This window comes from Phyllobates terribilis, unplaced genomic scaffold, assembly GCF_046119375.1.
Source record: "Phyllobates terribilis strain yellow unplaced genomic scaffold, ASM4611937v1 Scaffold_12__6_contigs__length_324123572, whole genome shotgun sequence".
NCBI lineage: Eukaryota > Metazoa > Chordata > Amphibia > Anura > Dendrobatidae > Phyllobates > Phyllobates terribilis.
In genome coordinates this window covers 9,174,993-9,193,886 of record NW_027362772.1, presented here as the reverse complement: position 1 = coordinate 9,193,886, position 18,894 = coordinate 9,174,993, and the positions used below count along the sequence as shown (strand labels likewise).

The window sequence follows — 18,894 nt, the reverse complement described above, 5'->3', positions numbered from 1 at the left end:
TCCAGGTTGTAAGATCTATAGAATTTCACAATTACACAAAGAAAATTGAATATTTTCGGACGGAGGAGAATGTTGTGGTCTAGAGGGAAAATGGTGATCACAAGATTGTGATACGGCCGGACTACACGACTGATAAAGCCGCCACAGCCGGTGACTGAGAAGAATCTGTGACTTCTCAGAATTTAGTGGTCACTACTCACCAGGTTAGAGGATGCAGTGTCTCAGGCACGTGATCCCTTAGCCCATTCTCCCTGTCTTCTGGTCCTAAGGGATTACGTGCCTGAGACACTGCGTCCTCACCCTCCTTTCCTATTGTCATTCCCAACAAGTGGTACACTGATGAAGGTCGTATAGACCGAAACGTGTTTTTGTTTTTTTTCTGCTGTGGACTGCAATTAAAATTGCTTTTGCTAAAATTCATTACCTGAGTGCCGACGTTCCTCTTATATTATATGTGGTTTGGACCCTACTTGTGCACCCTGGTCCAGTAGTGCTGCGTTCTCCAGCACTATTACTGAGAAAAATCTGAGACTTCTCAACATTTCATGGTTACTACTCACCTGGGTAGTCATATGTAGGAATCTCCTCTTTACACCGCTCATCACCCCTCACATATGTCTCTGTAGTATTAATATGGGTCAGATCTTCACCCTGAAACAAATATTATAAAAGTCAAAGACAGATGGAGAAGTCAAATGTATGATCGGCTCTAATCCTGCCATCTCCACCGTTCTCATTACACAAGTATAAAACACAATAATGGTGGATAAAACAAGACTGAAGACATGACTTTTATAGCCGTCTACACATCATAGGGGAGATCTCATGACACCTTCTCTCCATCTACCTGATGATCCTAAGGAACATTGGGATCTTCTTGTTTACAGTCCTGAGGAAGAAGAGGACGGGGACATCTCTCTGGTGTTGTCCTCTTACTGGATAGATCTGGAGGAAACACATACAGGGACTGAATTCATTCTTTACATACAGATAATTATAGGCCGTGTGTATTTAGTCCTGTCTATTACCTGGTGATGTGAGGGGCTGGGGAACCTCCACCATGACGTCCTTGTACAGATCTTTGTGTCCTTCTAAATACTCCCACTCCTCCATGGAGAAATAGATGGCGACATCCTGACACCTTATAGGAACCTGACACATACAATGATACCGTCATCTCCCCGATCCCTTTATAGCGTTACAGTATAATGTCCCAGCAGTGTCACCTCTCCAGTCAGCAGCTCAATCATCTTGTAGGCGAGTTCTAGGATCTGGTCATTGATGTCCTCATGTATCAGGGGGTGAGGTGGAGGCCCCGTCATTAATCTCTGGTTATGGAGAGACACATTAATAAATCTCACTACAGACATTTCCAGAGTCCTCACCTCTCCAGTTCTGTTCATTTGTTATTCCCATAGATAAGAATGATGTAATGTGACGTCATCAGAATCTCTCACCTCTCCAGTAAGCCGGAAGAGGATCTCTAGGGTGAGGTGTAATATCCTCTCCGCCATCTTGTCCCTGTCCATATCCATCTTTGATAGGTAAATCAGGAAAATTTTCTTATATAGACGATCTTCACTGAGAGGATCCGGTATTGTAGAGACCTGAATGAGAAGAAGATGAGCCGATGTAACATCATAAAAATCCTGTATAATAATTAGTGTTGAGCATTCCGATACTGAAATATCGGGTATCGGCCGATATTCGCAGTATCGGAATTCCGATACTTAATTCCGATACTTTTGCAATATTGTATACCGGAATCGGAAGTTCCCATAATGCAATGAGCCAGTTTCATTTTATTCAGCCAATGAGGATCCTAAGAAGTGTGGGCACACCCTGTTAGGCATGTAGGCATCTTAACTAATGGCATGGCTGTGATTGGCTGCTGAAATGATGTCATGATGCACTATAAAAGCCGCCGCCGCCATTTTGAGCTCACTCTGCTGTGAATTCAGTTAGGGATAGGACGCTGTTGTTCTGAGGGACAGTTTTAGCTACCTATTTGGTCTATTCTGCTTTACCCAAGCTACTTTATAAATCGCTGTGCCTTGCAGCGCTAGTGCACAGTTCTCTGTGCTGCTCACCGCTGTCTGCAAGGTCTGTGTGTGTGACTGCAGCTCACCCTGTAGTGTGTGCTTCAGCCACGTCTGGTTGTAGTGCGCTCAGCGTGCGTCACTGCCTCATACATTGTCCTTTTTTGCCAATTCATAATTTTTCCTGATTTCTCCTATTAGTGTGGTGGTTCCATCTGTATTCAGCTAAATTGGTTCCAAACACACTATATACGAGTAGATAGAGAATTTTTTTGGTCTTGCAGCGCTAGTGCACAGTGCTCTGCATCTGCACTGTTCACAGCTGTCTGCAAGGTCTGTGTGTGTGAGTGCAGCTCACCCTGTAGTGTGTGCTTCAGCCACGTCTGGTTGTAGTGCACTCAGTGTGTGTCACTGCCTCATACATTGTCCTTTTTTGCCAATTCATAATTTTTCCTGATATCTCCTATTAGTGTGGTGGTTCCATCCGTATTCAGCTAAATTGGTTCCAAACACACTATATAGGAGTAGAAAGAGAATTTTTTTTTGTCTTGCAGCGCTACTGCACAGTGCTCTGCATCTGCACTGTTCACCGCTGTCTGCAAGGTCTCTGTGTGTGAGTGCAGCTCACCCTGTAGTGTGTGCTTCAGCCACGTCTGGTTGTAGTGCACTCAGTGTGTGTCACTGCCTCATACATTGTCCTTTTTTGCCAATTCATAATTTTTCCTGATTTTTCCTATTAGTGTGGTGGTTCCAAACACACTATATAGGAGTAGTTAAAGGAGCCTTTCTGCAGCATTGTGCCCTGCAGCCCCAGCCAGATTAGTATTAGCCTATTTTTTGTAGCCTCATCTATTGCATTGTAGGTTACCTTCCAACATTGTAATAGCTACAAAAAGTTTGTGATACTATCGGTATTACATCTTTGGGCACATCCAGTGTCTTTTTGTGACAAAAAAAACCTAAATAAAGTTCACCAAACACTCAACTTTACAGTTGTGTAGGCCACATTAGCTCATATTAAAGTCTAGTCCACACTTTATAAAATTAGTGTTTCTTATACCTGTTAGCAGCTGTTCAGGAATAAGCACACTAAGCCCTTAGTACTTTTCTGCCTATCTTTATCAGTCTACCAAGATGAAGAAGGCAGGGAGTAAGGCATGTGGTCGTGGGCGTGGAGTTTCTGCAGGGAGAGGACGTGAGGATTCTGTGCCTGCAGTGAGAGGACGTGGGGATTCTGTGCCTGCTGCGGGCACCAGTGACTCAGCATCCCCCAGTTTTACCAGGGAACAGTCCTTTATGTGCAGCTTTGTAGGAGCTAGCCATACCCCACTGCTGCGGGAGGACCAAATTGAAGCCGTTGTCGGATGGATGGCAGCTAACACATCGACTTCAATTAGTTTCAGATCCTCTCAGGTCCTGAGCACTGAAGAGCACCCATCTGTCTCTTCACCACCTGCCAAATTGCCCAGGCAGTCAGAGAGCCCTGGACAGGAGCCATCTCTACTTCTGTTCTCTGAATCTCTTGGCTTGGAAAGAGGGGGCCAGCCAAGCAGAATTTGAGAATTTGAAGAAGAGGTAGTATGCAGTGATGCGCAACCGTTTTGTCTCTCTGAATCTGAAGAGGCGGGTGGGCCAGTGCCTATGCTCAGCAGCACACCTCAGTACGCATCTGATGATGAGACTCAGGTGCCACTTTCTGGTGCGTACTGTGCTGTCGAGACTACCCAGGAGAAGCAGTTGTTTGAAGAGGGTGGTGTAGATGATGAGGTCCTTGACCCATCATGGCGTGAGGGACAGGAAGGTGGTGGGAGCAGCTCTGAGGAAGAGATTCCCCGAACAGCCCAAAAAGGAGGGAGAGGGAGGGGGCAGACTTGGTTGCCTGTAGCCTCCACTTCGGCACCCATTAGGAGCATGGCTCTTCCAAAATCCAAAGCGGGCGCTCCCAAGACTTGCAGTGCCTGGTCCTTTTTTGACACCGTTGCAGATGACATTTGCTTTGTCAAATGCAAGCTGTGTAATCAGAAGGTGAAAACAGGGAAAAGTGTCAGCAACCTCAATACCACAAATATGTGGAAACATGTGCGGACCAAGCACGTGGTGGAGTTACAAAAACACACTGAAGACCTAGGCCAACCTACAGCGCCACCTACCACCTCTTCAGCTCGTGTTGTAGCCTCTTCCTCCAGCTCACACACAGCTGGTTCGGCTTCCTCACAGGATCGCCATGGAAGAATCTCTGGCACTGTTGTACAGAGACACAGTGTAACTCCACCCACAGCACCACTTTCCCAGTCATCCTCACACTCCCAGGCCAGTCTACAGCCATCGTTAGCACAGGCATGGGAGAAAAGGCGCCCATACTCGGCAAACCACCCCCGAGTACAGGCTCTGAATGCTGGCATTGCTAAACTACTGGCCCTTGAAATGCTATCATTCAGGCTGGTGGAGACTGACACCTTCCGTAACTTTATGGCATTGGCAGTCCCACAATACAACGTGCCCAGCCGCTTTTATTTCAGCGGGCAAGCCGTCCCTGCCCTGCAACATCATGTGGAGGGAAAAATTAAACATGCGCTACAAAACGCCGTCAGTAGCAAGGTCCACCTGACCACCGATGCGTGGACCAGTAAGCATGGACAGGGACGATACCTTTCCCTCACTGCCCATTGGGTAAATGTTGTGGAGCCGGGTACAGATCTTGAGAGTGGTGCTGTACGTGTTCTGCCAACTCCAAGGATTGCAGGAATCCAGTCTGTACACATTGACTCCTCCTCATACTCCAGTTCCTCTGAATCAGCGCTGCAGGAGCCGTCACGGTCTACCTCCACATCGACCCGTGAACGGTTCCCTGTTATGATGACCAATATGAGCACAGCCGTGGCCAAACTTAAACAGGCCGTATTAAAATTTATTTCTTTGGGGAATCGAAGCCACACAGCGCAGGAGCTCTGGAATGCCATCAAGCAGCAGAGCGACGTGTGGTTTGTGCCAGCGAATCTCCAGCCAGGCATGGTAGTGTGTGACAATGGCCGAAATCTGGTGGCAGCTCTGGGCCTAGGCAACCTCACTCACATCCCATGTCTGGCACATGTGCTCAACTTGGTCGTGCAGAGTATTTTGAGGAACTATCCGGATCTTGATGCACTGCTTCACAAGGTCCGCATAGAGTGCGCTCACTTGCGGTGTTCCAGCAACGCAAGATCACGCATTGCAGCTCTGCAGCGCCGATTACGTCTTCCGGAACATCGCATCATATGTGACCTACCCACCAGGTGGAACTCAACGTTACATATGTTGGAGAGGTTGTGTGCGCAGCAGGCAGCAGTAATGGAGTACCAGCTGCAGCAGGAGCAAACAAGTCGCAGTGCGCGCCGTTATCACTTCACCACCACTGAGTGGGCCTCTATGAAGGACATTTGCCACGTTTTGCGTGCCTTCAATTATTCCACGTGGATGGCGAGTGCAGATGATGCACTAGTCAGCATAACTATCCCCCTTATCTGCCTGCTTGAAAAAACACTTCAAGCACTAAGGGACAAGGTTTTGGAAGAGGTGGAGGATGAGGAGTCACAAATGCCATCTGCTTCTCTACAGTCTGCGCAACGTGGTTCCTCACAAAGGCCTAGGCAGGGGACACTTTGTGAGGAGGATGAGGAGGAGTCAATGGATGAGGAAGACATCTGTCCAGAGGAGGGAGGTACACTATGCTCTAGTAGTCAGTATCTAGAGCGAGGGTGGGGTGATGCAGAGCAGGCAGAGATCAAGCCTCAAGCAGGGGACAGCGTTTCTTGGCCAGTTGGCAGTCTGCAGCACATGGTTGATTTCATGCTGCAGTGCCTGAGAAACGACCGCCGCATCGCCCACATTCTCAACACGGCTGATTATTGGGTGTCCATCCTCCTAGATCGTCGCTACCGGGACAACTTACAAAGCCTCATAACACCATTGAACCGGGAGCGTAAAATGCGGGAGTACCAAGACGCACTGGTGCATTCCATCATGTTCTCCATTCCAACCGAGAGCAGTGCTGCTAGTGCTTTACAAAGCAGCTCAGTGCGTTGAGGCAGTGGAGAAAGCTCTGCACAAAGAGGGAGCAGAAGCAGCGCCTCAGCACAAGGCAAGACCAGTATGGCCGAAATGTGGCAAAGTTTTGTGTCCCCGCTGCCACAAATATCTACAGCATCACAGACGGCTCCAGTCAGCAGGAGGCAACGTTTCCGTCAGATGGTGACAGACTACATGTCTTGCCCTCTCAGTGTACTCCCAGAAGGCTCTTCTCCCTTCAAGTTTTGGGTCTGTAAGCTGGATACATGGCCAGAGCTTAGTCAGTATGCATTGGAGGTGCTAGCTTGCCCTGCTGCTAGTGTATTATCGGAACGCGTCTTTAGTGCCGCAGGTGGTGTACTAACAGACCGTCGCATGCGACTATCCTCCGATAACAATGACCGGCTTACTTTTCTCAAAATGAACAAGGCCTGGATCTCTCATGAATTTGCCAGTCCTCTTACAGAATAAATAATTGGTTGGCAACAGTATCAAGGTCTCCTGTTGTGTTCATGTTTCTACCACCTGAACTGTAATCCCTGAGCTCCAACACCGCCAGTTGGCGCTCGGAAGTGCCGTCTGCACAGTCAACACTTGCTGCCGTGTTATTGGGGTTCAGTAACGTCAGCTGTTCCTCTGCTGTGCGGACGGCAATTTCTCCTGCTCTGTCCACATTCTCACTACTACAGATTTCAAAGTTGCTCCAATTACACCTCTGGCTCCTCTGTTTTCAGTATTATCCCTGAGCTCCAACACCGCCAGTTGGCACTCGGAAGTGCCGTCTGCACAGTCAACACTTGCTGCCGTGTTATTGGGGTTCAGTAACGTCAGCTGTTCCCCAGCTGTGTGTCTGGCAAATTCTCCTGCTTTGTCCACATCTACTGTACTACTGATTTAAAACTTGCTCCAATTACACCTCTGGCTCCTCTGTTTTTAGTATTTACCCTGGGCTCCAATACCGCTAGTTGCTGCTCAGAAGTGCCGTCTGCACAGTCAACGCTTGCTCCAGTGTTATTGGGGTTCAGTAACGTCAGCTGATTCCCAGCTCTGTGGCCGGCAAATTCTCCTGCTTTGTCCACATCCACTGTACTACTGATTTAAAACTTGCTCCAATTACACCTCAGGCTCCTCTGTTTTTAGTATTTACCCTGGGCTCCAACACTGCTAGTTGCTGCTCAAAAGTGCCATCTGCACAGTCAACGCTTGCTCCAGTGTTATTGGGGTTCAGTAACGACAGCTGATCCCCAGCTGTGTGTCCGGCAAATTCTCCTGCTTTGTCCACATCCACTGTACTACTGATTTAAAACTTGCTCCAATTACACCTCTGGCTCCTCTGTTTTTAGTATTTACCCTGGGTTCCAGCACCGCCAGATTTTTCCCAGCAGTGTCTTTGGCACGGGTACTCCCTACTGCCCAGCCTGGTTCCAGCACGCCAGCTGTTTCCGGGTAGTGTCAAAGTCACTTTGCCTCCAATGCGTTGTACTGTCGTGTTGCGGTCGGGTTAGCCGACTCTAAGGTGCCTGCAGTTTAGGTGACTCCTATGTGGGCTGCGGGATCTGGCAATGAAGGCTGGTTCCATAGTGCCAATAGGACAAGCACCCCCTGTAGGACTGTGGGTTTTGGTAAATGTGGCCGGCTCGCGGCCTTGAAACTTTTTTTTACATGGGTACCTTCTGCTACCCATCCGGGTTCCAGTACCGTCAGCTGGTTCTCGGCAGTGCCTTTGGCTTAGGTGCCTCCTTCTCGGTATCCAAGTTCCACCAACGTCTGCTGGTCCTTGGTAGTGCTTTCTGGCACAGGTACCTCCTGCTTAGTAACTGAGTTCCAGTACCGTCAGCTGGTCTTCGGTAGTTCCATTGGCTCTTGTACCTTCTGCTACCCATCCGGGTTCCAGTACCGTCAGCTGGTCCTCGTTAGTTTCATTTGCTCTTGTACCTTCTACTACCCATCCGGGTTCCAGTACCGTCAGCTGGTTCTCGGCAGTGCCTTTGGCTTAGGTGCCTCCTTCTCGGTATCCAAGTTCCACCAAAGTCTGCTGGTCCTTGGCAGTGCTTTCTGGCACAGGTACCTCCTACTTAGTAACCGAGTTCCAGTACCGTCAGCTGGTCTTCGGTAGTTCCATTGGCTCTTGTACCTTCTGCTACCCATCCGGGTTCCAGTACCGTCAGCTGGTCCTCGATAGTTCCTCAGCCTTCTTGTACCTTCTGCTACATTTCCAAGTTCAAGCTTTTTGAAATGGTTCTTGGTAATCACTCTGGATCTCTCTGACGAGGACCCCGAAGACGAGGACCCTGAATACGAGGACCCTGAAGGCCAACCCGATGAAGACGAGGACCCCGAAGACGAGGACCCCGAAGACCAACCCGAAGAAGACGAGGACCCTGAAGACCAACCCGAAGAAGACGAGGACCCTGAAGACCACCTCGAAGAAGACGAGGACCCCGAAGACGACGACCCTGAAGACCACCCCGAAGAAGACCAAGAAGATGACCCTGAAGAAGTTGACCAAGAGGACAAAGAAGAGAAGACAACCACCAAGATACAGAAGAACAAGAGACAGAAAACCAAGAAGCAGAAGTACAAGAAGCTGCAGAACAAAAAGCGGAAGAACATTAAGCATAAGACTAAAAATCAGAGCAAAAGATAATATCTAAATTATAAGCAGAAGATGACTAAGCAGTGTATGGGGGTGAGTCCGTTCCTCCTCGTGGTGCCCCTGGAAAAGACCTGCTGCTGCAGGCCAAACTGAACGCGGACAAATCCTGTTGTAATTTTTTTGTGACGGGCAGAACGAAAGGTGTAATGTTCAAACTTTTATAGATAACAACTACAGGAATGCCTGTCACAAATAAGAATATGATGAAGAAGATGAAGATGAAGAAGTATAATATGAAGAAGAATAATAGTTGAATAAGAAGAATATGAAGAATGTAAAAATAAAGAATAATACGAAGAAGGTGAAGAAGAAGAAGATGAAGAAGGTGAAGAAGTGGATGAAAAAGATGCTGATGCGGAGGATGATGAAGGAGAAAGTGTGGGAGAAGTAAAAAAGAAGGTGAAGAGCATGGAAGTAGTGAAACATAAATATCTGACAAAATATAAAAATACTTAACATAGTCAATATTTCCGTAACTCAGAACGTCTTAAAAAAAATATTAATTCCTGCTATTCCATTTGATTGGGCTAAACCTCTATGCCTTTATTGTCTCGCCCACCTCCCCCAATACATTCTACATTATTCTTAATTGTTTTCCTTCATGTAGAATTAACCTACAAGGAAAGAAAGGGTTTATTTTTATTCCGATATTTCTGTCCCATTGACTAGCATTGGTTTCCGGTATCAGAATCGGCGATACCAGATACTTTTTGGGTATCGGTCCGATCCAATCCGATCCGATATTTCCCGATATCGGAAGGTATCGCTCAACACTAGTTATGAACTCTTTTGGGCACCAGAACATAGATGTACACCTCAGGGATGTCAGAGGTGCGGCTGCAATAAAATCCCTGGCAGTTTAACCACTTGCTCCTGCAAAAAGTAAACATGGCATCTAAGAAGGTGTGACAGAGTTCGGCTGAATGCCCTCCTCCCCCAAGTACTGGGCATGTAATGTACAAAAGTCTATTAGGCCGGGCCAGAGGCAGAGTTCCATAACTTACTTTTTAACGCCTCCATAAACATTAGACTAAAGTTACATGGAAGCACTGATTTTGGACGACTATATAATGTATTTGGGGACCTCCCTACAGATGCAGTCAGTCATACAAACCACAGGAAAGCTGGAATATTTGTGTATGGGGGAGTCTGGAGAGATAGCCGTCTGCCAAATGATCATTCAGCCAATACTTATCTCATGTGTATGGGGCAGTTAGTATTACACTGACAGGCAGTGATAATACACGGCACTACTGTAGTACAGTGCATCACCTGAGCAATCAAAGGCTTCTGTGTTGTATGATCGCACTAATGAGAGTTATTTTAAAAAGTTTATAAAAAAAGGTTTAAAAAAATTTTAAAGTGAAAATATCACAGTTTTAGCAAAAATAAATATTTGTTTCTATAAGGAAAACATGCATATAATGAGAAAATGGAGAGGGAGGTCAGCTCACTGTTTATTTAATGCACCTTGTCTGAAGAACACAGCATGAGCCGCCCTGGTCAGGGACTGTGAAGACCCGGGGTCTTCTGTGGGCGTAATGCTACTCAAACAACACAGGGTGAGGGTAAAACAGCTTGGTAATACTTTATTGAACCACAAAGCAGACATTACAGAACTATCCAGCAAATACCCAAGATGGTACAACATTACACAGTCTCACCCTTCCTTCTCCGCCCGCCTGGGATAGAACAGCTGCGACTTTGGAGACTTCCAGGGCCAACTACCTCAACCAGTGGCCCTCCGCTTCTGGCTGGCCCCCACAGAGAGAAGGTAGCGGCAAGCTTAGGAAGTCAACAGTACATCGAGGTACAAGACCAGGAGACCCGATGGTCCCATCCTGGCCTCTCCGAGAGTTTCCATGGGACCAGACGACCGGTGGGTCCCTCCTGGCAACTCCAAATGTCTCCATGGGTTCTAGGTGACCGGTGGGTCCCTCCTAGTAACACCAAAACAGCATATCCATGGGGCCAAGTGACTTTTTCGTCCTCTCCTGGACTTCCCAAAAGTATCCATGGTCTCTCTGATGGTTAATGGAGCAGATGTGAAACTTTCCAGTGAGGGCTGATACCCTTAGACTAGAATCATGTAGAATACAAATCTGTGTCTCTTTAGATGCCATGCAATCCATCTACTTTCCTGAAGGATGTCTCCCATTCTCCTTCCAAAGTCCTTCTGATGTTCCGTGATTCTCTGTCCCAAATTTCATTCTGTCTACAGCATTACAGACACCCCTGTTTATATTTACATCTGTGTGAGGTCATAAAGCCCAGGTAAAAGAGGTAAAGGTGCAGGGATCACCTATCATTGTTTGAGCTAATCTATTTACATAGTTGGTATCACAGGGGCTGTTGTAAATAAACTTTCAGCTGACTTAGTACAATTTGTCATTAGCACAGTAAACATGATTGTTTCCAAACAAATAGAATTCAGCATTCAGGATTATACAAATACTATGACCGTTTTGATCAGCAAGAGAAATACAGCCCCTGACGAAGATACTGTAGTAGCGATACGCGTAGGGCTTACCCCTCTACAGTGGAAACCCTCCGTAGGTATCTATGCCCTACCTGTATCGCTTCTACAGTAGCTTCGTCAGGGGTCGTATGTTTTTTAACCACTTGTGTGTCCCTACATGAAATAAAGTTGCTATTTTATTTATTATTTGTAGTAATTCTTATTATTTTTGGGTGTGCATTATCTCACTGTGCAAGCTTTTCTCTACCTACTTCTTTATGTGCTTTGGTGCACAGTTACCATTGCACCCCGTATCATATTTCAGTGATTTAGATTGTGTGGTGCCGACTGCCAAATATCTTAATAGATTAATGTCTTCTAATACATTTTTTTAGCGGACCTGATGTGCATCCCACGTATTGTAGTTAACTCTCTATACACTCTATTAAATAAATGACCCCCTATAGTGGTACAATTGATGAAATTGTGTATTGAAAATTGCTGTACCGTTTGGTTTTCTTCAAATGTGTTGGTTTTATTAACATAGTTGCATGCTTTACAGGGTGTATGTCCACGTTTAAAAAAACCCTTATAGGATAACCAAGTTACATTGCGTTTGATATTAGTTTCTTGCTTATTCCGCCTGGTGTAGAAGCCTTTTTGGATCCAAAACTCAAACAAAATATGCAAAAGAATTTACAAAGTCTGGAGGATGCTATCTCACACATCAAAAAAACTACGTTTGAGAGAGATATCAAAGACTACGAGTCAAATTCAATTTACACATGGAAATGAAACAAACCAGGAGCTACTGTTCTGAAATACCGGTCACACAATAAATTCAAAGGAAATAGAGGAGAGCGGAGGTCAGCTTCACAAATCCTAATGTGTCCATGGGTTCCTCTAATTATAATTCTCTGAGGACTTATCTGATGCATCAGTGGGATCAACTAAAGAAAGATGGAACAAAAATAAATTCTCAAGAACGCCCCACAATCCAGCACAAAACAACGGGCGGGAAGAAAGCTCAAACGTGCCCGGACATGTGCGTTCCATGCCGGAGTGCATCACGGTCTCCTATCTGCGCATGCGCATGTCCGGAAACATGCGTACCACTCCGGATCGCATATGGTATTGGATTGCATACCACCAACATAGAAAAGTCCTATCTCTGATATCAGCGTCATGGGAAACTAAAAACAAGTACTGCACATCCTCCCATCATGTAATAGGCATGTAGATCTACTTTATCACCACAAAAAATATGGGATAGTGGCCCACAGTATATTCCTAAATGGTCAAATTTGACCTCTATTGCACAATTAGAGATACACAAGGATCACCACACTTGTTAATGACGAAACAATATAAGTGGAATATAATTGATAAGTAATAATTCTGATATAGAAGCTCAGCTATCTCGATGAAGTACAACAATATGTGAACCCCAACTGACTAGCAATGGGTAGAGCATAAAATCCAAAAATATAATCCAGAATGGGGCTGTAGTCACACAAAACAGGCATAGGAAATTTGCTCATTGAGTCCCTTAGGGGCTCGAGAATCCAGTCTAACAATCCACTCACTTTCCTTTCAGAGGATACATCTATTGTGATCACCTCCTCTCACATTGGGTTTAACCACCACAATGATAGAAAAGGAGGAGAGGTCTCCGGGTTCACCTCGATGTGCACTGTTTATGTGTCTCACTAATGAGATCTCCCGACCATGGCGTATATCGCCCAAATGCTCCCCTACTCTCCTCCTAGACTCCCTCTTGATCTTGTCTACATATTCTAGGGGGCAGGTGCATGTGGCCATATATACTAGTCCTGAGGTTTTACAGCTGGAATAATCCCACTGGAAAAAGATTTTAACCATGGAGAAACTTGAGAAAGATTTACATTGTCTCATCCAATTACATGTACAACATTCCCTAGATCTAAAGAAACCACAGAGTCTTCTATCTAACCAGGTCCCCTTGGTTGCAGGTGTTTTATAGACACTGTGCACTAAATGGTCCCTAATTGACCAACCCTTTCTGAAAGTTATTGTGGGAGTAGATTCCACAGCACCCTCAGGTCCGGGTCGACCACAAGTATATCCCAGTGTTTTCTGAGGATATGAAAGATACAGTCACTCTGTTTGTCATAAGTTTTTCTTACTCGTGTAGTCCAATCTTCTTCTTGATCTCTTGGATTGGTATGAAGGAGTGTCTCTCTCTCCCATTTTTCTGCAAATGATGATGCGGAATCGAAAATGTACCATGAGTACCCATTATCCCTTAATCTGGTGTTCAGGTCTATTGCCTGTATATTAAAATCTGTGACATTCGAGCAGTACCTTCTCAACTGTAAAAATTGGCCCTTTGGTTTTCCTCTTAATATGGGGATGGGGGTGATGGTTATCCCACTTTAATAGTTTATTAGTGCTTGAAGGTTTATGGTAGATGAGTGTCCCTAGGGTCCCATTTCAATCTTTCTTGATCAGTACATACAGGAACGTCAACAGGTAATAATTAGTGTTGGTCTGCCCCTTTAAACAAAATGTACTTTTCAGGTTATCCCCCCAGCACCCTCACTTATCTTCCCTTCTTTTGAGGCCCACAGAGTCAGACTCTACTGGCCCTTCTCCCTGCGAGTGGCGGTTGTGTATCGCCCTCCGGGCCCCTCCCGTCAGTTTGTGGATCATTTTGCCACTTGGCTTCCAAATTTTCTATCCTATGACATCCCCACCCTCATCATGGGAGACTTTAACATCCCAATTGGCGATTCCGTCTCCCCATCTGCCGCTCATCTTTTATCTCTAACTTCCTCCTTCGGCTTTTCACAACATGCTAATTCTCCTACACATGAAAATGGAAATACTCTTGACTTGATCTTCGCCCGGCTCTGTTCAATACATGACTTTACTAACGCTCCTCTTGCACTCTCTGATCACAACCTTCATTCATTCTCTGTCAAGGACTGTCTCCCTGCTCAGGACACCCCCACTTTCCACACCTACAGAAATATACAATCCATTAACACCCAGAAATTTATGAAAACGTTGCAAACATCATTGGCCCAATCTCCTCCCTCTCATGTCCTGACTCTGCACTGAAGCATTATAACGAAACATTGCAATGCTCCCTGGATGAAGCTGCACCTCCTACATAGAGAACAACTCGGCGCAGATGAGGACAACCCTGGCACACGCTGTAAACACGTCTTCTCCAGCGGTGCTCCACGCGTGCTGAACGGCTGTGGAGAAAATCTAATTGAAGATTTCCTCAATTATAAATGTATGCTTAAAACCTATAACTCTGCGCTTCACCTCTCCAAACAAACCTACTTTAACAACCTCATCATCTCACGGCCCAATAAGCCAAAACACCTGTTTGACACTTTTCACTCTCTCCTCAATCAAACAGCACAGGCCCCAACCACCGACCTCAGCGCTGACGATCTGGTCAATTATTTCAAAGAGAAAATTAACCATATCCGACACAAACTTTTCTCCCAATCCTCAAATGTAATGCATGCTCCTCCCTCCCACACTGCATCTTGCTCATTTTCTGACTTCGAACCAGTCACGGAAGAAGAAGAAAAAAACCATCCCTGGACCAGAACTGTGCTGCTAACTACAGACCTGTCTCCAATCTTCCCTTTATCTCTAAACTCCTGGAACGCCTGGTCCACTCCTAATCCGCTATCTCTCAGATAACTCTCTTCTTGACCCTTTACAATCTGGCTTCCGCTCTTTACATTCTACTGAAACTGCCCTCACTAAAGTCCCTAATGATCTACTAACAGCTAAATTTAATGGTCACTACTCCCTGCTGATTCTCTTGATCTCTCTGAATCATTCGACACTGTGGACCACCAGCTCCTCCTCACTACGCTCCGCTCTATCGGCCTCAAGGACACTGTCCTCTCCTGGTTCTCCTCCTAACTCTCTGACCGCTCCTTCACTGTATCTTTTGCTGGCTCCTCTTCTTCTCTCCTTCCCCTTATTGTCAGGGTTCCTCAAGGATGTCCTAGGCGCCCTTCTTTTCTCCTTATACATCGCTCCTATTGGACAATCAGCAGATTAGGTTTTCAGTACCATCTCTATGCTGATGACCCAATCATACACCTCTTCTCCAAACATCACCCCTGACTTATTACAAAACAACAGTGATTGTCTTTACGCTGTCTCTAACATTATGTTTTTCCTCTATCTAAAATTGAATCTGTCAAAACCTGAACTACTCATATTTCCTCCCTCCACTAACCTACCTGTGCCCGATATTGCCATTTCCGTTTGTGGCTCCACCTTTACTCACCAGCAACATGCCCGCTTGTCTTGGGGTCATACTTGATTCAGATCTTTCCTTCACTCCTCATATCAAATCACTCACTCGCTCGTGTCATCTACACCTCAAAAACATCTCTAGATTCAGAAATTTTCTTACCTTTGACTCTGCAAAAACTCTTACTGTAGCTCTTATTCATTCTCGTCTAGACTATTGCAACTCTCTACTAATCAGTCTCCCTCTTTCTAAACTCTCCCCTCTCAAATCCATCCTGAATGCAGAAGCCAGGATCATATTCCTCGCCAACCGCTACACCGATGCCTCTTCCCTGTGCCAGCCATTGCACTGGTTGCCCATCCAATACAGAGTTCAATATAAACGTATCACTCTCACCCACAAAGCGCTCTATGCTTCAGTACCCCCCTACATCTCCTCCCTCGTCTCAGTCTACCACCCTTCACGTGCCCTCCGCTCTGCTACTAACTTTAAACTAAAATCCTCTGTAATCCGAACCTCCCACTTCCATCTCCAAGATTTCTCACATGCTGCACCAATTCTTTGGAATGCACTACCCAGGATAATTCGATTAATGCCCAATAAGGAGAGTTTTAAGTGTGCCATAAAAACCCATTTCTTTAGACTGGCCTATCACCTCAACACACTATCTAACTGTCCCAGTTTGGGCCATATTAAAATTTTCTTCAAAATCATGCTCATACAATCCATGCACTGATTAGCCTCTGTCTGTACTGTACACATACTGGCTGGCGACCAGTTCATGTAGTGTTATGTACTTACCCTATTTAGTATATTAAGGCTGTATTATAGAATATATGTACATTTTACCTTTGTGTCTCCCCTATTTCCTTATAGACTGTAAGCTTGCGACCCTCACTCCTTTTAACATCTGAGTTATGCTTATTCTGTAAAGTCTGTATTGTCTGTATAAGTCCCCCCTAAAATTGTAAAGTGATGTGGAATATGTTGGTGATATAAAAATAAAAAATATTATTATTATTATTATAATTAAATTCAGATGTAAATCTAAGGCCTACTCTATTGATGCAGAGTTCCCTGACAAATTAAAAAGATTGTTCACTCGTCCCCGACCAGATGATAAAAATGTAGTCAATATATTTGTACCATACCCCAGTATATGGATCCCACACTTATAATCATCTCAGAATATTGTGGTTTCCTCCCACCAGTCCAGGCATAGGTTAGCATATGAGGGGACACAGCGGCTCCCCATCGCAGTACCCCTGAGCTGGAGGAAGTACTGCCTGTCAATAAGAAAGTAGTTACAAGTAAGAGTGAATTTTAGAAGATCCTCCATGAAGTCATTATGTCTGCTACACTGTATTGATCTCGATTAAAAGAAATGTCTTACTCCTCTGATACCATCCTCAGGCCGTATATTACTGTACAAAGCCTCGATATCTAGTAAGGCCGGCCGCTCCCCTACATGCATGTATACATGCTCGAGGGTCTACATGGAGGGGAGCAGGCAAAGGGAAAACCAACTCCAGAGGGATTATTCCAACTGCAGGACCTCAGGCGGTACTGTAGCGGCTTCATACATACTGCATAAGGGGCATAATGGGGGCATTATACTGTGTGGGGGGCATCATACATCCTGCATAAGGGGCATAATGGGGGCATTACACTGTGTGGGGGCATCATACATCCTGCATAAGGGGCATAATGGGGGCATTACACTGTGTGGGGGCATCATACATCCTGCATAAGGGGTATAATGGGGGCATTACACTGTGGGGGTCCTGTACTATGAGAACAATACGTTTCCCCCCTTCCTGTCTCCATAGTTGGGTCGTATGTATCTATTACAGGAAACAGAACAGAAACCTTATGATTCTTATAAAGGGGCAACACAAGACCCCAAAAGAGCCTCTGTGCTGAAGGGGTTAATGCCCCCTGCACCCAGTAATGGGGTCTCCACATACCTCCACCTGCAGAGCCGCCACCACATATATGGCTGTTGTGTGCGCACAGGACCTGTGATGAGGTCACAGGAGGGGAGGAGTCAGGGATCACATGATCAGGGGCCTCAGTGGATGCAGGACTCTGCTGTGCTGGTTGTCATGGTGCTGGATGAGCTGAAGTTTATGTGTGGGGTCAGGAGGGGTTTACAGTGTGGATGTAGCAGAGCCGCGCGTGTACGAGGTGTACGGAGCAGAGCCGCGCGTGTACGAGGTGTACGGAGCAGAGCCGCGCGTGTACGAGGTGTACGGAGCAGAGCTGTGTGTGTACGAGGTGTACGGAGCGGAGCCGCGCGTGTACGAGGTGTACGGAGCGGAGCCGCGCGTGTACGAGGTGTACGGAGCAGAGCCGCGCGTGTACGAGGTGTACGGAGCGGAGCCGCGCGTGTACGAGGTGTACGGAGCAGAGCCGCGCGTGTACGAGGTGTACGGAGCGGAGCCGCGCGTGTACGAGGTGTACGGAGCGGAGCCGCGCATGTACGAGGTGTACGGAGCGGAGCCGCGCGTGTACGAGGTGTATGGAGCAGAGCCATGTGTACGAGGTGTACGGAGCGGAGCCGCGCGTGTACGAGGTATACGGAGCGGAGCCGCGCGTGTACGAGGTGTACGGAGCGGAGCCGCGCGTGTACGAGGTGTACGGAGCAGAGCCATGTGTACGAGGTGTACGGAGCGGAGCCGCGTATGTACGAGGTGTACGGAGCGGAGCCGCGCGTGTACGAGGTGTACGGAGCGGAGCCGCGTGTGACGAGGCGTATGGAGCAGAGCCGCGCGTGTACGAGGCGTACGGAGCGGAGCCGCGTGTGTGCGGGGTGTACGGAGCAGAGCCGCGCGTGTACGAGGTGTACGGAGCGGAGCCTCGGGTGTGCAAGGTGTACGGAGCGGAACCTCGGGTGTGCAAGGTGTACGGAGCCGCGCGTGTACGAGGCATACGGAGCGGAGCCGCGCGTGTACGAGGCGTACGGAGCGGAGCCGCGCGTGTACGAGGCGTACGGAGCAGAGTCGCGCGTGTACAAGACTTACAGAGCGGAGCCGCGCGTGTACGAGGCGTACGGAGCGGAGCCGCGCGTGTACGAGGCGTACGGAGTGGAGCCGCACGTGTACGAGGCGTACGGAGCCGAGCCGCGGGTGTGCGAGGTGTACGGAGCGGAGCCGCGCGTGTACGAGTTGTACGGAGCCGCGCGTGTATGAGGCGTACGGAGCCGAGCCCCGTGTGTACGAGGCGTACGGAGCGGAGCCGCGCGTGTACGAGGCGTACGGAGCGGAGCCGCACGTGTACGAGGCGTACGGAGCGGAGCCGCGGGTGTGCGAGGTGTACGGAGCGGAGCCGCGCGTGTACGAGTTGTACGGAGCCGCGCGTGTATGAGGCGTACGGAGCCGAGCTCCGTGTGTACGAGGCGTACGGAGCGGAGCCGCGCGTGTAC

At 47.3% G+C, this 18,894-nt stretch overlaps 1 protein-coding gene across 1 annotated transcript; it reads right to left on the bottom strand.

Annotated features, from left to right (window-relative positions):
• Positions 1-556: 556 nt before the first annotated feature.
• Positions 557-17,498, bottom strand: LOC141171889 (gastrula zinc finger protein XlCGF66.1-like). Its single transcript, XM_073655527.1, has 6 exons — positions 17,438-17,498; positions 1,458-1,607; positions 1,227-1,328; positions 1,029-1,152; positions 848-945; positions 557-651 (listed from the first exon to the last, which is right to left on the bottom strand). The coding sequence occupies exons 2-5, from the start codon at positions 1,533-1,535 to the stop codon at positions 857-859; spliced, it is 393 nt and encodes a 130-aa protein (XP_073511628.1). The 5' UTR covers positions 1,536-1,607; positions 17,438-17,498; the 3' UTR covers positions 557-651; positions 848-856.
• Between the last annotated feature and the right edge of the window lie 1,396 nt (positions 17,499-18,894).

Bases quoted from the DNA above. Each gene is read 5' to 3' on its own strand.
- LOC141171889 (XM_073655527.1), bottom strand. From the start codon at position 1,535: ATGGATATGGACAGGGACAAGATGGCGGAGAGGATATTACACCTCACC. The intron at 1,329-1,457 runs GTGAGAGATTCT...CTCCATAACCAG, and splicing joins TCTTCCGGCTTACTGGAGAG to AGATTAATGACGGGGCCTCC. The intron at 946-1,028 runs GTAATAGACAGG...TGTTTCCTCCAG, and splicing joins CCAGCCCCTCACATCACCAG to ATCTATCCAGTAAGAGGACA.